The sequence below is a fragment of the Cyrtonyx montezumae genome, unplaced genomic scaffold (assembly GCF_038088225.1).
Source record: "Cyrtonyx montezumae isolate F1298 unplaced genomic scaffold, pur_monq_1.0 scaffold_8, whole genome shotgun sequence".
Taxonomy (NCBI): domain Eukaryota; kingdom Metazoa; phylum Chordata; class Aves; order Galliformes; family Odontophoridae; genus Cyrtonyx; species Cyrtonyx montezumae.
The window spans coordinates 30,939,219-30,960,763 of record NW_027072089.1 but is presented as its reverse complement, the minus strand read 5'-3'; the positions used below and the strand labels follow the sequence as shown (position 1 = coordinate 30,960,763).

Here is a 21,545-nt window from a genome sequence, read left to right as displayed (position 1 = left end):
TTTTAAGTTCCTAATACAATTAGTCAGGCCCTTAGTGATGTATTCATGCAATGATAGTATTCTGATGTTACATTTAAGCCAAACATTACAAACTGTTTGGAAACTCTGTGGTTAGCTTAGTAGCTACATGACTTACCAAGAGTTCGTAATAGAACAAACTGCATTCCTAGTGCAAAGGGCCGTTCCCCATCTTCCACAGACCTAGCAGACAAAAAGAAAACTCTTTCAAAAAGCAGTCAATAGTAGATAGCCATTGCGGGCCGTTCTGACTTTAAGTCCTGGCTTTTTTTCTCAGCTATAATAAACCTTTGTCTATAAATTTCTTTCAATGAGCTTCTCATATTACCAGTTCTTGCTGCTAGGAAAATAATTAGCTAAATTCTCCTGTCTCTTCAACCATAACCTCAATCCTTTCTTTGGATCTTTCTTTACCTACATAAGGCCTGAAGAATATGATGAAAACTACTAAGGAAGTAGGAAAAATCGCCTAAAACACTTGTGACTTCTTGTAACAGTGTTCTATTATTTAATCTTATTTCTTGCTTTTTCCTTTTTCTTCTTTTTTTCTTTTTTCTTTTTTTAAGACGAATGAGAATTAATGGAGAGTGAAGCTGCTGAAAGATGGGCTCAGCTTCTGAATTTAACAGGTCTCTGTTTCCACAAGCTCCTGGAAGCAACTTTAGGAGAAATATCAGTTAATATATCACAGACCTCCAAACAGTTTTTCTAAACATTATTCCATTTCAACATGAGCAATGTGAGATTCCTTCCAATAGTTTCAAAGAAAAATTGAAAAATTAAGTTCTCAAAGGACTGAGTGCAAAGTAGTGATATTCCACAATGTCACAGCAAACAAATTTAGTAAACCACAAATTTTATTCTGATTTAAATAATTATTTTTAAATCTTAACCAAGATATCTAAAATTAAGACGGGCAGCTTCTAGTGACACTGGAATATAAGATAAAGAACAAGCAGAAAAACTGCTGTCAGATGGTCAAGCTTTTTAAGCCAAGCACTCAGCCACTGAAAAATCAGAGAAATAACGTGGGCCACAAATCTTGGACCAATGTGCTGTGCACAGTATGTGCTTTGGGACAGCTGGCATCACCATTCCACGGACTTGGCGAAGGGAGGCATTCTCTTTTTTGATGAACATTAGAAAATTCTGCTGAATATTTCCCTAATGCATCTCAATAGAGTGAGGCTCTCTGCAGTAGTAATGTTCATTGGTTATAGTTTACCTTTCCGTAACTGCAGTATCACACAGATGGAAATGTCAGAGAAAGAATAAAGTCCGAGATATTCAAATGGTAGTGGAATATCAAGGTGGTACGTTTTTATTTATTCTATATGATCTATGAATTGTTGGACATTTCTTGTTTCCCGAAGCGCATTATCATGTGAATATTCTAAATACTTCTGACACAGACGCTGGTGGACAGCAGGTGCAGCAAAAATAAGTACATCTTAGTTCCTACCTGAGTGTCACTATGATTGCTGACGGCTGGGCGCACGCAGTTATAAGGGTCACTATGAAGAGAAATATCAGGAATGGAATAAGCGTGTTGCAGGTTCGATCACACTTCCCAGAAACAGCATAGCCATTCTCATTCAGGTAGGTTTTGACGATGACCAGCCGGAGCTGGCTGCGCTGGCCCACTGTGGGCGGGGTGATAACCTGGCGGCTTTGGACACAGGCACATTCTGTGTAATTTCTTACCTGGGGAGAGGGGAAAGGGGAAACAGAACATTTCCACATGAAAAAACTCATGTGAGAAAGATGTTGTAAGTCCTACAAAAGCATCTCTAGACTTGGCTAAAGAGAAAAGAACTGTGTTTCACACATGGAGTCCAGAAACTTCCAGCTGAGTGTGGAGTGTGGATATGGATGGTACGTGGACAAGAGAAAAAACAGAGAAAAAGGTGAACACAGAGAATTAAACAGCAAGACTGGAAGACACGTGGGACTCTTGAACGGACAAAGATGTTGCAACTAGGATGAAGAGACTGGATAGTAAACTGGCATTTCAGAGGCAAAGGGGACTGTGATCTGAGCCATATGAGGAAAAGCTAGGTTAGAAAGAGCCTCTCATTACATCTATTCTGCTACAGTTTTCTAATGGCAAAAGGTTGTGTGGTCAGCGAGAATATTCCAGTGTTAGGGAAACAGATCATGGCACATGTGATGTTAGAGGTTTCGATTTTTATGTTCACATTCGTAAACATAGGACCACATAGACACAACATCTACATTACAACTCCATCTTAATATTGCAAATTTAAGCACTCAGACATCAGGAAATAACCAAATTAGGGTTGCCTGTCAACTTTAATTTATACTCCTATTCGCAGTTCTGTTATGGCATTGCCTTTTGTTGTTGTTGTTTTTTTTTTTCCATGGGATTTAGCCAAACATCCTAATGAGAATTTATCCAGTATTTTACTCCACATTTTCAAAATATGACTTGGGGAATTTTCCTGCTCACACTAATCATAATCTACTACAGAGTGGCTCGTATTTCATATGAATTTTTTTTATCATCATTATAGCTTAATGTTTTCAAAAAGGTGTAATTTATCTTCAAAACAGCCGAGATGAAGCACTGACGGTGTTATCTCTATTTTGCAGCTAAGTAACTGAAACAGATCAAAAGTTTCAGAAATGTGGGCAGCAAATTTAAGGCAACCAAGATTCCTTTTTCAGAATATTTTTCCTTGTATACAACTTAGTATATCCTAAACACAACCTTTTCTGCCTTCAGATAAAGATTTAGGCACTCAGTGCTTCTGTGGATGACACTTCTGGTTACTGCTTATGTTGATCATCCAGAATACGAAGCACAAAAAATTAATGACCAACCGGGAGAAGTTTGGTCTGAGTGTCTTGCCCAATACTGCTTTGAAATGAAAGCAATAACAGAATCCAGTTCCTTAGATATTTAAGATTCAAGGTAGCACTCCACTGTCTAAATTTACAAGTACTTGTTTTCTTCCTGCAGTCCTCATCTTAATCTCCTTGTTGTTGCTTCCAAATAGGCCTCCTACAGAAAACAGTTTTCTTTACTACACAATCTTGACTCATCACCAGATAAACCAAGTTTGTGCACTGAGACAGAGGTCTTATGCAACAGAAATTCTGGAGTTTACACAAACCAGTTCTGAACTCTACACAGACATCCTTTTGCCTAATTCCAATTTTTATGTGCTGAATTTTGAAAGCACTATATATTATAAGCTTAAATCCCAGTGTTATAGCTTAGCAGCATTTTGTGTGCTATACAGTAACAAAGGCTTGTAATCGTTGTTTCTAAAAGTATCCTACATAAAACATTATTTAATCAAGAAATGTATTTTCCTACTCCTTCTATTCACTGTTGTCTCCCTTCAGGCCATGAAGGATGTTTTCCTAAACCATAGTAGGAAATAGTGTGTATTAACAGATTACAAACTACCGAAGTACTTCCCTACTAAATAACTTAATAGTGTCAGCTTGATATCAGGCAAAATGCAGCAATAATTACACAACTGGGCCAAAGCAACTTTCTAATACAAACTAGGAAGATATTCAAAATAAAAGTGAAATAAATGAAATGAAATGAAATGAAATGAAATGAAATGAAATGGAAAAAAAAAAAAAAAAAACCCTTTCCTAAGTCTGTTCTAAGTGGAATCTCCTTAGGAACTTGCATCTATGGAATATTATCCAGTCAAACTTGAGATAGGGAAGCTCTGGAGTGCTGTTCACAGGCTGGCTCAAAACTGCAAATCAATACACTATAAATAAGCCTTCTGGAAAGTACAATCAAGTCCTCAGCCAATCAATATTTACATTACTTCCTGTCTTAGTGATTCTTTAAAAAAAAAAAAAAAAAAAAAGACAGTTCTGTAATAGAAAAATTCAAGAGTCCATCACCAAACACCCGTGGTTTTCAACTGGCCATGATTAAACTTACATGAGTTTAAAGCATTTTCCAGTTACCTGCAGAGTTAAGTTCTTCCTTCCATTCAAAGAGGAAACACCAAAAACAAAAAAATACTGAACTACTATTAAAAATAACACTGATGAACTTGTGAAAAGGCTGCATGCTTCAAGGGGAGATATTTGCTCTGAAACAGAGCAGTCTTCAATCTGCACCAGTCCCGAGGAGCCCTTCATATAGGTAGGTAGGAAGGCAGGTGGGTGGGTGGGTGGGTGAAGGACTTACCCCTGTGCTATGGTTTCCACCATTGATGCAGCCAGCTAGGCAAGGATTAAAATATGTTATTCCATCTGATCCACAGACAGGCTCATACTCATGAATTTTACATCCACAGTTCACGTTACAGCTCCCAGTGAGATTCCTGTGGGCCATGGCAAGAGTGGGACTAAAGAAAGGAAAAACAACACACTAGTAGAGCAAGTATAGGTATCCTGCTGTTCCGAGGAGAAAATATCCTAATTATTAACATCAGAACTGTCATTTGATGATTACAGAAAGACTACATTAACCCTAGGTCATATGCTTGATTTGAACTATATAGATGAAAACCCCAGGAATCTCTGTCTACAACTGAAAAAACAATATAAAAGTAATTCTAAACATTAAAACTTGTACACTATTTGTGTGGGTAAGAGTTATATTTTAATCCCTTTATTTTTCCTTTTAAGAGTTAAGACATTTTATACAACCATCATAAGCTGCAGCAATTCACTTTTGATTACTAGTGAAGATCCCAGTGATGAGATGTGAGCATTATGTGACTAATAGGCACCTCTTCCCACAACCAACAACAGCTTGAGAAAGGCAATGCCTGTATTACTGATATGTACGCTTGAAAAATACAATAATTTTTCTGATTTTCTACATATGGAAGATCACCATGCTATTACTAAACATCTTGAAAAGAACCACTTCTCCACCTCCATGGACTTCTCCACAGGATACTGCCCAAGCCCAGCTTTCTAAGTCCTCTCATAAAGAGTTTGGCTGTAAGCTCAGAACTGTTGAGTTCCAGTGTGCAGCTCATACCCGGAATGGAGAGTTTGTGAAAAAAATTATCCCACTGTGGCCCTGCTTTACCAGCACTACCACAGCAGCTCAGTCCAGAAGTGGCAAAGGCAATAATAGTGGAGTCCATATCTGTAAGATCACAGATTCATCTTCATCATCAAATATTAAAAAAAAACACTGGTCAAATGCTGCTCTTGTTACTTGTAGAAAGAAATCGGCTCTGCTTACAACTGACAGTCAGATGGCATCAACAGAGGTTTTGATTCCAGTTAATGAGGTGGGATGGTGACCAACTCCTCCAACTGCTGCCTGGTACATCACAACATCAGCCCTGCCCAGAACAACTTCCAAGTCACTCTCAAACTGCCAGCTCTGGGAACAGCTACTGGGAGAATGACCCATCTGCTCCCTGCCCTGAAGCAATGACCAGGGCGGGAGGGGGCTTTCAATGCTTCTGCATATGGTGAGGGCTTGGAATACAGTGCAAAGGAGGAGAAAGTCTTTTACAGTGAGGGTGGTGAGGCCCCAGAACAGGCTGCCAAGAGAGGTGGTGGATGCCCCATTCTTGGAGACATTCAAGGTCAAGTTGACAGGGCTCTGAGCTCTGACATAGCTGTAAGTGTCCCTGTTCATTTCAGGGGCATTGGACTAGATGGCCTTTAAAGGTTCCTTCCAATTCTAAGGATTCTGTGATTCTATGATGAAAAACATTAGCAGACACATCGACCTCACTAAAAGAGAATAAAAAGACATACTATATATGGATTCCAGCCATAGACTAACACTGTTTAAAAAAAAAAAAGTTAAAGAAGGATAAAATGGATACTTATTTGTTTCCTCATAAATACAAAACAGACTGGAACAATCAGAACCAGTGTAAGTTCATATGGGAGAATGCAAGGCGTCCAGTTTGCCTGACCTAGAACCCCCTTGCTCACAAGGAATTAGGTGGTCATCAAAATGTATTCTTCTGATGGAGTCTTTTAGTTCATAAACCCAACATATTTTTCCCATTAACACTAAACCTTTGCATCCACAACATCTAACAGCAAGAACTGTTCTGCAGCCTACAGTCTGCTACATGAGCTGTTGCTTGTTTTGAATCTGACTCTTCGAGCTTACCCTCTACATCTGCTATTTTGCTTGTAAAGTGAACATACGAGCACTCCTGAAAAAAATATAAACTTCAGGGTTCTTTTGGCCAATGTAAAAACATTTACAAACTGAGGTTATATCTTGTAATTGCAACTAAATAAATCACATTTAACAATAACTCCTGCATGATACCTGAGGGTATCCATTGGGAGGTATCTGAAATTGTAGGCACAAAATTTTGCCTTTTATCCATTACTGAACATGCTATCTCAAAAAGAAAACAACTGATCAGCTTAGATATATAATACAGACACACCTTGAAATGTAAATCATATTTTGTGGTCATTATGCAGGCAGAATATAAAATGCATTAACTTTTAAATAGCCTATAATATATTTATATCTATTTTTGCTACACTTACCATGCTTTCTGTCTTGTTTCAGGTTGCTAAATTAATTTAATAAGTGGAAAAGCAAGCATCCGCAGTGTGGTTTATTGCTGAGTCAATTTTCTGCATCTCATTTAGAATTTCATCCGGTTTTAAAATACTACATGACTGGTCTTAGTCATACCAATCTATTTGCAAGTGACAACCTTGCCTGAGGCTGGCAACTCGAGTTCCTATTTCCTAAATACCTTTCTGCTTAATGAAATCACGATTCTAGAATTCTTCACCCATGCTTCCTCTTCACCAAACAAGGTTATTCTAAACAAACAAGAACTAAAAAGCAGCTGATATTGATGCTTTCAACTAAAGCTTCTCCAGTTACTGAGGAAAGCGACAATTTCATTACGTTTTTGAGAACTGCAATCTATAGTTTTCTGTGATGCTTAAACAGCATTTTCCTCTGCATTAGTGTAAGTCTTATGTTCTGTCTTAGATGCACGCTAGGCTTACAAATGCTAATTAGGGCCTCAAATTACCCTAATGTTAAGCCCTGCAATATCCATCATTAGAAAACTGAAACTCTCCTAAAGACAGAAACTCAGTTTGAAACCACTTACTTTATGGGCTCTTGTTTGTAATATCTGAACCTAAAAGTTTTTAGTCCATCCAGGTGCTGGAGCCAGAGGGGCAGTTTCTATATGAAATGAAGACAGTTGGCACTTCTGAAGATCTTCAACAATTCAGAACATGGAAGTGAGGGAACGAGTGCTCTGCAAGGAAAGGTGAATTTGGAGTGACAGCAAGAGCTGATCAGAAAGACTCAAGAGAAAGGCAGGGTAGGCCCTCACCTCGTTTTCTTCAAAATAACTCTTCCCAGTGACAGAGCTGACCCTGAACTCCTTAACATAAATGACCAAGCTCCCAGAAGCAGGGGAAAGAGCCCAATGCTCTGACACTTCATAGGAAGATCTCTCCTGAAGTGGAGGAGGAAGCTTATTTTCCTTATTGGCTATGTAAGTGCCTGAGTTGGGAATACTGGGGTGCAAAGTCCTCCTGAACCTGGAGGGGTTCAGTCTTACCCCTCCTCAATGGCATTTTTATCAGCAAGCTCCAAAATTGAGTCTCTTTCCATTCTACCTGCTAAAACTGAACCTAATCTCAATCCTATTAATGTCTCCATCTCAATGATTCTTTACTGCCATATTTGTAAGCAAAACCTGGATCAGAGGCCAGGACTCAAAACCACTTCTCCCAAAGGAGCTCTCTTTTCAGCAGGTTGTAAAATTAGATTCTTTTCTAGATGACTTTTTAATTCTTCAGTAACTTTATCAATTCCTCATTTTAATTTTCTCTTCCCTTGTCCTATGATAATCTCTACAAAACAGCTTCAGTTTCACAGAAAGAAACTGCCCTGTGCCAGAAGACTGAACCATGCAAAGGTTATAGTGCTCCTGAGGACATCGGGAATTCAGGGTAAGGCTTTGGCCTAAATTGCTGGGCAGAGTTAAATTGCAGAAGGTAAGCAACTCATCTCCTTTCCTGACCTCCTAGCAAAAACACTGTCAGACATTCCCATCTTCACAAAAAATGTTAGGCATAGTGGCTAATATTATCCAAGTAGGTATTTTTGGGGCACATATATACAAACTTTGTGGATTTGGATGTGTTTCAAATGCTCCCCCCCATCTTTGAGTTGCAGCAGTTTGAACATCTGGACTTCCTTGCCTCAGATCTTGAAATGCATGAGAACCATGAGAACCCGTGCTTGGGCACTTCCAGAACACTGGCCAAAAAACAATTGCTTATTTGACTGCAGTAGTCCTCTTGAAAAAGTAACTGCATACATCTCTGAAATTTATGAGTACAGAATTTGCTTAATCTGGGTTTTGGAAAGAGTTTGGATATTCCAAGCAGGTCCAAATGTGATTCTTTAGTCACTGCACTACAAAAACATTTCTCTGCCTTCTACAGGTCACAACAGCTGGAGATGTGGTTTAACTCGAAGACAGCATGAGGACTGTCAATGGCTTGGTCTGTAGCCAGAGCTCAGGGTACCTCAACAGTGGAGAAGGGTGTTGTATTCAAAATGTAGTTTTCAATAGTATTTTCTGGGGTTTTTTAGTGTTTTTTTCTTTTTTTTTTGTCTTGGCTATTGTTACAGAAATGAACAGTGCCAGAACTCTCTGGTACGTCATTGGGTCACTTTGAAAGGTTACTCTGAACACTCTGTGTTCCACTTTCTACCAGCATTCAGTCTCCCTGGCCTTCATCCTCAGCTTCTGGATGCTCTCCTAGGAGGATGGCTCTGCACAGCCTTGTAAAACAAGGCTTGCCTCCCTCCTCTTCCCAGCTGTTGATCTTCTTTTGTTTCCAAAGATGGAAGCTGAAAGTGTCCTCTATTACAGCATTTATCCAATAGTCTGCTGAGAAGAGATGAAAACTCAGTTTCCAATGAATACTGAGATAATCTCTGTAAGGGTGAACATGATAGAGAGGCTGCAGAAGTGAAATTTGAAGGCTTTTCCCAGACATCAGAATATATTAATGAAAAATTCCAACCTCAGGAGAGAAAAGTGACCTTCATCTTCTTACACCAGTGGTAAATGGAGCTGCAGGAACCACTCTCCTATGGTCTGAGTGCAGTCCAACCCTAAACCTCTGTCAAAAATGGCAGCTTAGCCCTTTTAAACACAAACTAGGTACTAAGTTCCATTAGGACACGGGTATTAGCACGTGTGCTGTAAGCAAAACTCTTGCCCTGGGAATTATGTTGGTATGCACAACATCCACACCAGGCACTGCAGCGTAATATTGGATTAACTGTGCTGCCCTGTTTGCCCTGCTGTTGGTATTGCTCAATGATGCCACAGAGAGGCCACTGCTGTTTCAAGCCAGCTCAAGTGTCTTCACTAAACAGACCGGTAGGTATCCAGAGGATGTTAGCACCTCCTCAGTCATGCAGGAGTTGAACAGGAATGTGAACTGGTTTTGTGGCTCCTGCTTGCTCACCTTAGTTCTGTGATACTCAGCCATGACAGCTGTAAAGACAAACAGCTACCATCAAACTTAGTTTCCCAGCATCACCATGGATGATAAGGGATGATCTTCTGCTCCATCTTCCACACCCGAATAGATCAGAGGCTTGGCTCAGGAACAACTCCACACATAATGCTTGCTATCCATGTTATTTGTCAGCTCACCTCCCATCATCAGTGATGCTAAGCAGTACAACAGCTGCCTAGCGACTTCCACCTGACTCATTTCTAGTGTATTTAAACACTATTTGCCTTTGCTGAATATGCTTGTCTTTCCAGCTGTGCACTTTTGCAGCTGATCTAATGTTGCTGAGTAGCTTTTAAATATTTATTGACTGTCTACTGATTACACAAATCACATCCACAAATTTAGCTCTTGGAGCTACTTTGCACTTTGTGGTCTAGTTGGATGCTAACCAAAGCCTTTCTGAGTGTTTTCTTCCTCGTGCCATAAACAAACACGGTACAGTTTTAGAAACAAGTTGCAGCTTGCGCGGGAAATTAAATATCAAGGGCTGATATTGGCTCTGTCGCCATCCCATCTATCAGCTGAAACTTGTCTCATTATATCATGCCAGATTTCAGAAAGCAATATGCAGCAACATGTCGTACACCAGCAGGCAGATTCGTCCAATAACTTCCCAATAGAAGTTTTTGTCTGGGGGAAAACATCCAAATAGACAAAATTTTTCTCAGGAACAGACTGACTTCAGCAGTGATGTTACAGTATTTTTTGACAGAAGCAGAAGAGGCAGAGTTTTGGGGGTTTGACAAGCTCATTGGCAGCCTGCTGAGCTGGATATCCCAGATGCCTAAATATGTGGGGTAAGCAGGGCTTCCCAACCTGTGCAGGAAACCCTCATGATGGTGCCCTGGCTTCCAGCACACGGACAGCATTGAGGGCATCCCAGGCTGCCAGGAAAGGCACAGCTCAGGTTCCCCTCCCCAGCCTTTCCCATTCTGTGAAATGCATTCTTCTGACCTCTTACCCCTCCTCATTAAAGCCTTCTCAGCAGTAGATGGGTGTTGGGCTGCTTCCCAGTGGCTCTGCTTACACAGTCAACTCGCTTGAGCTGTGTTGCTGAACATTACCATGACACACAGGTTAGGCAATGAGCTTAAAAATAAAGGTGAATGAAATCAGGCATGCAAGAAATTAGAAGCATGAACCTGGAAACTGAACTGAGAGCACTGCGAAAATTTAATCTTAGGGACTTCTTTATTTTGCCAGAAAGAAGCTTTAAGTTTATAGATATGCAAAGCAAATATGTTCAAGTTAATAACAAACTACAAGGTGTGTCTCCTCAGCTTTCATCACCTCTTGTACAAATAAATTATGGTATGGTTTATTTTGGGTATTTGTTTGCCTTTTTTTGTTGTTTACAACAAAAGCATTGTATAAAAAGAGATTTTTTTTTATCCTCTCAAGAATATGTAATAGAAAAAAATCAGCCACTAGCTGTTTCCAAAAGCTCATCATTAGACATTTTTAAGAGTCCCTGCTTTCATCTTTATTACCTTCATCTGTTGTTCATTCCTCTTTTAATAACGGGAAGCTAATGAAGGACTACAAATGCTGACGACTTGAAATCTCTACTGACAAACATGCACATAACCCCATTTCCACCACGTATCTACTACATAGCAGAACACACTATAACAGATTTCTGTGAATGCATCTGCCACTAGTAGAAGAGCATATTTTTACAGCACTAAGCTGAACCAGCGTCTTCTGACACTAGGAGGCTGCCTACTTTCACCAAAGGAAAACAGCAGCGAGCTCTGAACTGCTGCACAGCACAGCACAGATTTACCTGCCATGGTCAGAAAAAGCACATTCTTAAGTAAATTGAACCAGGGCTATTAAGTCCTCTACATGAGCTGGCCCATGGAAAAAGCAGCTTAGTTTCAATGCAACCACTACTATAGATATATGGGATGTGTGAGAAACACCTGCCCCACTTGTGTCAGTGGCACAGATGTTTTCAACCTGCAGTGCTGCTTCATCTGAGCTGCCAGAGGCATCTGTCATGGAGAGGCACCTGTGCATACACACACAGAGACAAGCCCCCAAAGACAGCACTTCCTCAATTATTCTTTCAACTACAAACGATGACTCTGCTCCTTTCATTTAACTGCAGGTTTGCTGAACATGCATACTGGGACAAAACTCCGTTTTTGCATTTGTTCCCTTCTCAGGGAGACTGTCTCCATGACTCAATGCTGGTATAGATAATAAAGAGAAGAACTTTCTTACATGTGGCTGATGAAAAAAGGAACTCTTGTTCCTAACATTGTCTAAATTCTGTTCTCCTCTCCAACTGCTGTTCTGTGGAAGGCTTGTGGCTTAGGAATAAAGCAAGAAAAGAGCAAGAATAAGGCAGGCCATACTGTCTGGAATCTTTCAGATATCCAGACTTAGACTGAGACCCCACTATGCTGGCAGTGTATGCACAGAGACTGAAGAAAAGGTGGACCTGCATCCATGAGGCTACAATCTAAATGAAATCAAGATAAACAAAAACTGACAATCTTTTGGTAACATCTAAACAGAGAATTGCTTTGGTAACAACTAAACAGAGAATTGCTTTGGATGTGCTTTTATTAATATTAATTGGACTGCTGTAGTAACCAACACTACCATACACTAAGGAAATACAAACAAAAGGAGAAAATCCCTCACCACAAAATTTCTCTAACCCTAAAACCGAGCTACATGATCAAAATGGCTTTAATGTGATGGCAATGTTTTTGGTTTGGTATTGAAGCTTTAAGGCCTAGGACATCATTCTGGATGGCAGAGATCTGCAGCTCCTTGTTGGCAAGCAGCTGAAATTGCAGCAATGAAGCAAATTTTGTGTAGCTGTCAAACAAGGGTCCCTCTCACTGCGCTGGTTGGATTCCTTCTTTGTTGTCATTGTTCTGATCCAATTAGTCACTGTGTCTAAATTAAGAGATTTGGTAGGCTTGAAAGAGATGCATGGGTAACAGAAACACGAACTGAGGGTACAAGAGGAAAAATTTCACTTTTCTCTTACATTAAGTGCCTCAGTAACTCAATTACATGCTTTAATTAAACTTTAATTATACCAAAACAACAGAAAGCAATCAGAAGGGGACTGTTTTGATTCAATACATGTCAGAAATATGAGAGATGGAACTGAAATAATCCAGGAGTCTGTCATTATGAGTAAGCTCCCTGGGAGCTTGTTTTAGTTACCTGATATCACAAAAAATGGAAAGGACAAGTCTACAAACCACCAAAGCAGCTGTTCTCAGCTATTTCCCCTTCATTCAGCACTGGTGAAACAAGACTTGGAGTGCTGGGTCTAGGTCTGGACTCCACAGCATAGGAGAGACCTGGATGTACTGGAGAGGTTCAGTGAATGGTTGTGAAGGTGATGAAGGGACTGGAGCACCTCTCCAGTGAGGAGGAGCTAGGAGAGCTGGGGCTGTTCACTCCAGAGAAGAAAAAGACTCAGGGGTGATCACAACAGTGTATAAAAATATTCAAATGGAGGGTGCAAAGAGGATGGAGAGTGGGTCTTCTCAGTGGTGCCAAGGGCCAGGACAAGAGGCCACAGGCACAAACTGAAACACAGGAGGTTCCATCTGAACATCAGGAAGCACTTTTGTGCTGTGCAAGTAAAGACTGTTCACTGATTTAGGACTTCCCATTCAGATGCTCAAAATAATGCAAGAGAAGGGATGCCACACAGCAGAGCTTGGCATAAGGCTCAATGTATCAAATATCAAACATGCCTTCAGAGACAAGGCTGAGAACTGAACAACAGTTGAGTTGAGATGTATAAAGCAGAGATGTCCTTGACCTTCCTGATAATAGAACTGCTGATGACACATGAACAACGGAAAAACTGCTTGTGTCCAACATAAAACAGCAGAGAATCCTTGCAAATGTACTCTAACCTGTGTGCATCTCCAGGATCCCTCAGCTGGTACAGTCAGAAAAACACTGAGTTACGAAACATTCTGAATTACGACATATCACTGCCTACATCTCAGAGTACTGATTCACACATATTTTATGTTAACTAAAACCCAGCTTGTCTATCTCTGTACTCTCTGTACTCATCTCAGTTCATTAAAGGAAAATATTTTTTTTAAATGTAAGACAAGAGGAAAGTAGAACTAAACATACTTGTGTAAAGCAGACTATATGATATGTCTACCCTGTATGATATGTCTATACTGTCCAATGCAGCTGAGATCCTCAGCTTGCTGCCAGAGCATGTACCTCAGACATCAGACCTTGCACAGCCATGATAAGGCAGAGCATCATGCAAGACAATTTATCCTGAACCAAACAGCCACAGTGTTCCCCATGTCTCATCCAGGCATGCTGAACTGGCTTTGATGTTTGTACACTGAACAGCACTGGAACTACAGCATAAAGTAAGTTTTATTAAATCTCAAAATGAAAGCATGCTTTTTTGTTACATGAACAATTACATTCTTTGATGTTTGTGTAGAAGACTTCCTTACTAAGCAAATGAAATGAAGCTACTAAATGACTGACCACAAGGAATAAAAGAACGTTTACCACATCACGTTTACAAGGTGTATTTATGATTAGTATTGCTTCTTTGTTACCACTTTTAATCCCTGTTTATCTCTGCCCTAAAAAACTTAGACAGTGCTGAGGCTTCTGACTCCCAAACCCTGCTTTATCACATGCTGGCAATTCTCAGTTTCGGATGACATTAGTCTAAGGACACTATGATTTCAAAGACCTGATACACATCAGCACTTTGCAAAAATCTGCAATTACTGTGTCTCATCTTTTGTACCAGTAAGAAGAATTAGATGAAGGTGGTCTAATGCGACTGCACTGGCAGAACAGCTGTAAGCAAACTTCAATTAATTTCAATTAATGTTTCAATTAATGTATTTAATGTAAATATTATTTACCACAAAAATTAATTAGATACACTTACAACTCTGAGTGTTCACACAATAGTTGTACCTGATTTTGATGTAGAAATAGATTTAAATTGAATAACCTTTTCACAGACAGAAAACTGCAGCCTTTTCATCAGTCATTCTCCCATGCCATTGTTCAGTTAATAAAAATTTCATAGAATCACAGAACGGTTTGGGTTGGAAGGGACTTTAAAGACCATCCAGGTACAACCCCCTCCTGTGGGCAAGGCTGCCACCCACTGGTTCAGCCTGCCCATGGTCCTATCCAACCTGGCCTTGAATGCCTCTAGGGATGGGACACACATAGCTTCTCTGGGCCATCTGTTCCAATGCCTTACCACCCTGAGTGAAAAATTCCTCCTAACATCTCATCTAAATCTCCTCTCTTTTAGTTTAAAATCATTCCCACTTGTTCAATCACTATCTTCATGTGTAAAAATGTTGTCATCTCTCCTGTCTTTAAGCTCCCTTTAAGTACTAGAAGGCCATAATGACATCACCCCAGAGCCTTCTCCAAACTGAACAAACTCAGCTCCCTCTGCCTTCCTTCACAGAATAAGTCATCCAGCCCTCTGTTCTTTGACTACTCTGAACTTGTTCATTCAGCTCCACATCTTTCTTGTGCTGGCACCCCAGACCTGGACACAATACTTCAGATGGGGCATCACGAGGGAATAGTAGAGGGAGGCCAAAAACATTTCATTTCTTAATACTTTCCTTTCTTCATCTACTCCCCCAGGCTGTCAGTAAACATCACCAGAAGATGGACAGTCAAGGTGTTCTAACCACCTTCCATTCCCATTTTCTCCTTCAGTCCACTATGCTCAGACCAGGATTCATCATCCATGCTACTCCACTCCACAGTTAGTTTTTTGGCATCAAGCTTTCACTCTAGTATTGAGAAAACAAATGAGCACACAAAGCTTTCCATCAGCTCATGGCTTTCTGTTTCTCCTTGCCCTACAATTATAATTTGACAGCAACTTAGTAACACACAGCAACAGGCAATGCAAAATATTCTTTGTGTAAACTGTGCCTATTTTCTCCCTCCCTTGCTTCCCATTCTTCTTCTTTGTTTTTCATTTGGTTTGCTCACTGCTCCAGTTTAGCTCTTTTTCACCCATCCGATCATCTCTTTTCATGCCCTACATTTCTCCTAGTCTCTTCCAAACCGCAAAATGTTACAGGCAAAGCTGAGCTTTGAAAGTAAGATATTCAAATGACTTTGATATCCAGCAACTAGTCATATTTAACAAGCAAACAGTGCCTCTAATGTAGACGCAAAGTGAAAAACATCTGCGCTCTTCAAATGCTTAGTTTCTTCCTGTTTTTAAGTTATTTGAAGAAAGGAATTCTGGCGAAAGAAAAAAAAGGTATCTTCATGATCAGGCCTCTGAGGAGGTACTTTCCAGGGAAAGAAATTTCTGCAACTTTTAACACGCTCTCTTGCTTCCAAATATCCTTTTTTTTTTCTTGATGTCACTGCCTAAATCCCTCACTCCCACTATCTTCCGACATCCATATCTTACTTTTCCTGATAGCCTTCATTGAAGGCTACGATCTGGTCAGTGTCCCTGGCAAGCAATGGAGGGTATTTGTACAGCTTGAGGGGTTCAGAAGCAGTTCATATCACTAACATCAATGGCATATGCATAACAAAGACTGCAGACCTAAGATACTATTATGGTGATATTAAACAAATTATTCAGAAATAAACATTACAGTCCTGTTAGTGTTCTCACATTTTTCATGAACAGAAAGCATTTTGAAGCACTAGCTAAATCTACACAGTATACTGGTGTTTCCCTTTGAAAATCACTTAAGTCCATTCCAACATATTTTCCCATCCATAGGAAAGGTGAGTTATTGCATAGGCTTCATTACAAACCAGATGTAAAGCAGAAGGGCCATGTAATATGTGTTCATACTATAATATCATATTTCTATTTGATTATGTGGCTTCTTCAGTACATATGCCATCAGCAGTTTTTTGCTACCAGATTTATTGGAAAACTCCAGTGATTCAAAGATACCAAAGATACTTACCCAGTCGTATAAGGTATATTTATTCCCCCTAGATTAATGCTTTCACATCCAACAATGAAGAGAGTTGAAAAGCACAGCAAAGACACACCACTGCAGATCATGGCCAGCTTTGCAGACTCTCTCGCACCGAGTTTCAGTTTTTTGATAATGTAGCCGCCTAGGACAATACCAACACCAGCACTTGGGACAATAATCACACCTGCCAGGAAGAAATGTGAGTAAGACTAAAACAGGACCTACAAAATAGAATATAACACAGATATTGGTTTCACTCCCTAACTAGATGACTACAAATACTGCACTAAGATCTCCATTGTCTGATTCTCTGCTAGCTAGCAAACTGAGTCAGACTTTTCTGGAGTGTGGTCCAAGAAATAATAAAAGCTTCCTTATGATATTACCAGCAGCGAAAGCACTATAAGAGAACTATTGTGTTTACAAGCAGAAACATTGCTTTGTATTTATTTCAGCATGCAGATAAGGGATACACATTGCTCCTAACTACTAAAAATGTGAAGGAATCCAAATTTGGACAGCCATTTTCCTCTTCCTGCTCACATGATTAAGACCAGCAAAGCATAGGTGTTAACCTAAGGCAGAACCCCTGACTCCTGCCCACCTGGCAGCACCTGCACACAGCTGGCTGAGAGTTCTGCATTGTAACTTGGCCCAAGTGAAACAGTGTAAACCTACATCATCAGTAACCCCATTCATTTCAGCCCAACCACTCAGTGCGTCAACTGATCAAACATGAACGAAGAAATTAAGATCCTAGAATTAAACACTGTAAGTTTAAGCCACAGAAGACACATCCATTAGATTTCTGACATTGCTGCTGCTGCTTTATGGTGGCGGCCTGGCAGAATGTCACAGGGTTGTCCTTACTTCCCAGGGCCCGAGGTAGTGTTAAGTGAGAGAATTTCTTTCAAGCTTCTCTTTGGTTTTGCTTCTCAGTGACACAAGAGAAATAGGACCTTTGCTAATAAATATGCATTAATATAAATACAGAATTTGAATAACTTTTGGCAGCTTCATCTAGGGAGAAAGAGCTAAATATTATCATATGAATTCTTAAAGAATTTTTCTTGTTTCTAAAGAAGTCTGTAAAACTATTATTTCAAAATACTTTTAATAACACTGCAAAGCATTCTCATTCTTAGCTAATTTGTCTGAAGGTGAAGGAGACACTTAATTTACCAAAACATTGAGACTGGGAAAACAAAAATAAGAGGTAAAAATAGTTGCCACCTTAATTATGTTTCCATCACCAATGGCATTATAAAGTAAAATGTCACTTCATGAGGAAGATTCTTAATAACAACCCTTCCCAGAATCAAAAACAGTCTTTCTCAAAAGAGCAGAATTTAAATGTATAAGTTCTATGAGGAGAATTAAATTATTTTCACAAAGTTCAAAGCTGTAACCTCTCTCAAGATCCAACGACTGAATACAAACAAGGGAAAGAATTGCCAACCCTTTTGCTCGCTCTGAAAACCTTCTCTTTAGATGAAAATGGGAACTCAGCCATGTAAGCCTGCCATGCATGCCCTGATGTAAGAAGCCTGAATCAGAGAAGCCCATGTACCTACCAAATGTAGACTTGTGATGCCTTTTAAAACACCCGTGTCAGATGAACCAAACTCCATAGACCAAATCTGGCTACACCTGTTACATGAACTAAGGCCAGGTATAGGCTTATTGAAGGTAATTATTTTATTCTTCCTTCGACCTTACATAGCTTTGAGCTCTTTTGGACCAGTATTTATATTTTCTTTCTTATTCACTTGAATTTATTGGAGAAGCCTTTCATGGGAACCAAGACCGTGTGCATCTTGTGCCTTGTTAAAACTAAGCATGTAGGTGCTTTGTGAGGAATTAAGTTAGTGGATCTTCCATTATGAGTTATGCTGCAATTCTGTTCAGAAGCCATGGCTGTGTACAGCCATCCTCTACCACACCATGAAAAGCAGAGCATAAAAAAGAGGAGATAAACATGAACAAACTACCTACCATGCTGAATTTCATTCAAGAGGGTGAAAAAGTAAGGGCAATCCTATGAAGAGGACATAGAAAGACAAATTCTCCCATGGAAACTGGCATGGGGGATGGAAAAACCTTTCTCTCTGGGAGAGTGCAGGGGCAGATTTAGCAGCAGACAGAAGCGCTCATTCCTCTCTGTGTGTCAGGAAGCCTGAGAAGTTCTTTTGCCCCAAGCTCAAATTCTTCATCCCTGAGCTCCTCTCCTCCTCTGCAGGGTATGTGAAATCTGAAGTGATATACTGTCAAAGGAATGCTACTACTACAGTGCATTTCCAGAAGAGCTTCCAGGGCAAAGCAAAGCATGTACATGTAATCAGGACAGGCATTCTTCATTTTCAAAGCCATTTAGAGGAATAAAGCTTGAGATCTGATATAAGCCGTTGCACTGCACTTTCCTTCATTTCATAATGACAGTTTGGCTTACAGGAATTGTGCATGTGCCAAAAAATCTCCTGGGTAAAGTGCTCCAAGGCAGTATCAGCTTTCAGTCAGCAATTTTCAGACTTTGTCCTTTTTGCTGCTGTCAGGATGCTGCAGCACATGAGGCTTTCCACAGTGGCAAAAGATGATCTTAACAGTTACTAATAGTCTGGTAACAGAAAACTGCAATATCTGCTAACACCATTATACTTCCAAAGGGAATAGCATAGAGATTTTCAAAGCAGTTCTGTCTGAGATATGCCCTATATCTTTCCTAGAACTGAAGGTAGATCCAACTTACTTGTATCCACTTGAACAGAAGTTAACAGAGCAAAGCTTAATAATACAGCAGCTCTTTCAATTACAAGATATTTGAATTGTAACTCTTTTTCATAAGTAAATCTTCTATCAAAGCATATGAAATTTTAAAATGTATTTGCCTGCTATCTATCTGCAACCTGAAGTCAAAATTAAACCCAATTCCAAACAAGACAAGATTTCAGCGCAAGCTGCAGAAGTTCAAGGTGTGAAATTTGGCACATGGAATTTTTGTTGTTGCTCAGAGCTATGTTTGTTTAAAAATATAAATAAATTGAAACTTAGTTAAGAAACTGCTGCTTATGTATTGGGATCCAAAATGACCAATACAAAATTTTTAGCATTCACTTATAAGGGGACTTAGCAAGGTAATGTGCATATGAAGTACAGATGCAGCAGTATGAACAATTTTCAAGTCCTCCTTCTGCTAACCAGAAAATTTTGTAAATTGGTTTTGTTATTTATTAAATTAACTAATATAATTTAATGCAGAATCTCCAAGTTTCCTTTTCCAGACTTTACTAGAAAACAAGAAACTCCTACGGGTCTGTAGCTAACCTAAACTTCAAGTAGAACCATGGTTCCATCAATCACATTCTGTCCTTATGGATTTCATGCCCTCATTCTATCGAGCTCTCAAACAGAAGTCAATTCATGGTGCTTCTCTGATGCTTCTCATCACTCAATACTCTTAGAGAGATTCTCTGCATTTCTTCCACACGCTGTAGGTGACAAATGATTCCCATTTGTCTTTGTGACAAGTTCCCCTTTTCCTTGCTGCCTTTTGCCTTCTCCTGGCACCTCACCTTCACTCCCACAGTTCATTCTCCACCCCACTGCACCTTGTCAGTCATATCATCTGGAAGCATGGAGGAGCAGAGAATTGGCAATTAACAACTATTCTATATGTGAAGCAGTAGAAGGCAAACATATGCTTTGAAAAGAGGAAAAGAAGAAAGAGATGAAGACAAGTACTGCTGATGTAGCTAGGAGAGGATGATGATGATCTGCATGCCACAGGCCTGATTCTGAAGAAGAATTTGGCCCCTTCCTCTAGGAAAGCTACAGCTAAAGGCCATCCCTCCCTGATAAAGTACAGACACTCCGAAACTACGGGAAGCACTGGATCTAGCTGCACACTGCAGCAGCAGAAAAAGTGGCACACATCTGCAAGAGCAGGCCTTGGCAACACCAGGGCCCAGGGAGCCCTGCCTGGGGCACGCTGCTGGGCGCTCCTTGTTGGCAAGGACATGGGGAGAAGGACACCAGCAGCTGGGGGAGAGATGAGGAAGGGAAGGGCAGCACAGGTAAACTGACAGTCCCCAGGGAGAAAAAAAGATTAAGACATTTTTAAGATCAAAGAGGAAGTAAAATTCACATCAAATAACAACACTTAAAAGATCTTTTAAGCCACAGCACATCACAGTAATGCTCTGGGGTTTTCTTGTTTGCTTTTCTTGCTTTTTTTTTTCCCTACAGGCTATTAACATATTATAAAAGGTCAGTGTCTACAAACACACACACACACAATAACAGCCTTTAAACAATTTAAATTGGTTCACATTTTACTAAAAATATATAGCAAACATCAAGGAACAGTCTGAATATCCAAACGAGCGCACAAGCTGGATCAAATCACCTGTTCTAAAAGCCATGTTTTCAGTTCATTCCTATATTGATTTACTTCATCAGCCAAAGAACAACAACCCCTGCAATGTTACACTCATTGGCAATGCCTTACCAGTGTAGATGCTGGCATTGGAAGCTGGGATGCCAAACTGTGACTCGATGAACTTGGGAATGAAGGTAATAAAAGCTGTAACAATGGCACTCTCAGCTGTGTATGACAAACTCACAAAAAGGAATGTCATGTTGCTTAAGATCCTGACAGCTGCTCGTGGAAGCTCTATAAAATGACAAAAATGACAAATGAATGTTATAAATAATGAGTGAAAAACAAAAGCAAATTGGAACAAAACAAATTGATTTCCTTTGAGATGGACTGTAAATAATGGCTTGCTAGCATCTGGCTCCATTTGCTGAGCGGAAGGGAGAGTGCATATTTTGCATTGCACTCTCTGCTGTTTGTTCTTACACTATCTCACTGCATTGCCTGGGGCTGCAGTCCCATTTTTCACAAACAGAACTGAGGTCTGTTTAACAACACTATCTGAAGAAACAGGACCTACACAGTAACAGTAAAGAGCAGAGAAAAACAGCAAGAACAAGTAGAAAATTCCAAATTATTTTGATGTCTTCTTTTGAAAT

General features: G+C 39.9%; 1 protein-coding gene across 1 annotated transcript in view; it reads right to left on the bottom strand.

Annotated features, from left to right (window-relative positions):
* Window positions 1-21,545, bottom strand: part of SLCO5A1 (solute carrier organic anion transporter family member 5A1) — a 66,067-nt gene that overhangs the window by 2,649 nt on the left and 41,873 nt on the right. The window contains exons 4-8 of the mRNA XM_065751832.1: window positions 21,019-21,183; window positions 16,500-16,698; window positions 4,208-4,367; window positions 1,481-1,722; window positions 137-201 (exon numbers count right to left, since the gene is read on the bottom strand). Of these exons, the coding sequence (XP_065607904.1) occupies window positions 137-201; window positions 1,481-1,722; window positions 4,208-4,367; window positions 16,500-16,698; window positions 21,019-21,183 (831 nt within the window). The remainder of the gene's footprint in view (window positions 1-136; window positions 202-1,480; window positions 1,723-4,207; window positions 4,368-16,499; window positions 16,699-21,018; window positions 21,184-21,545) is intronic.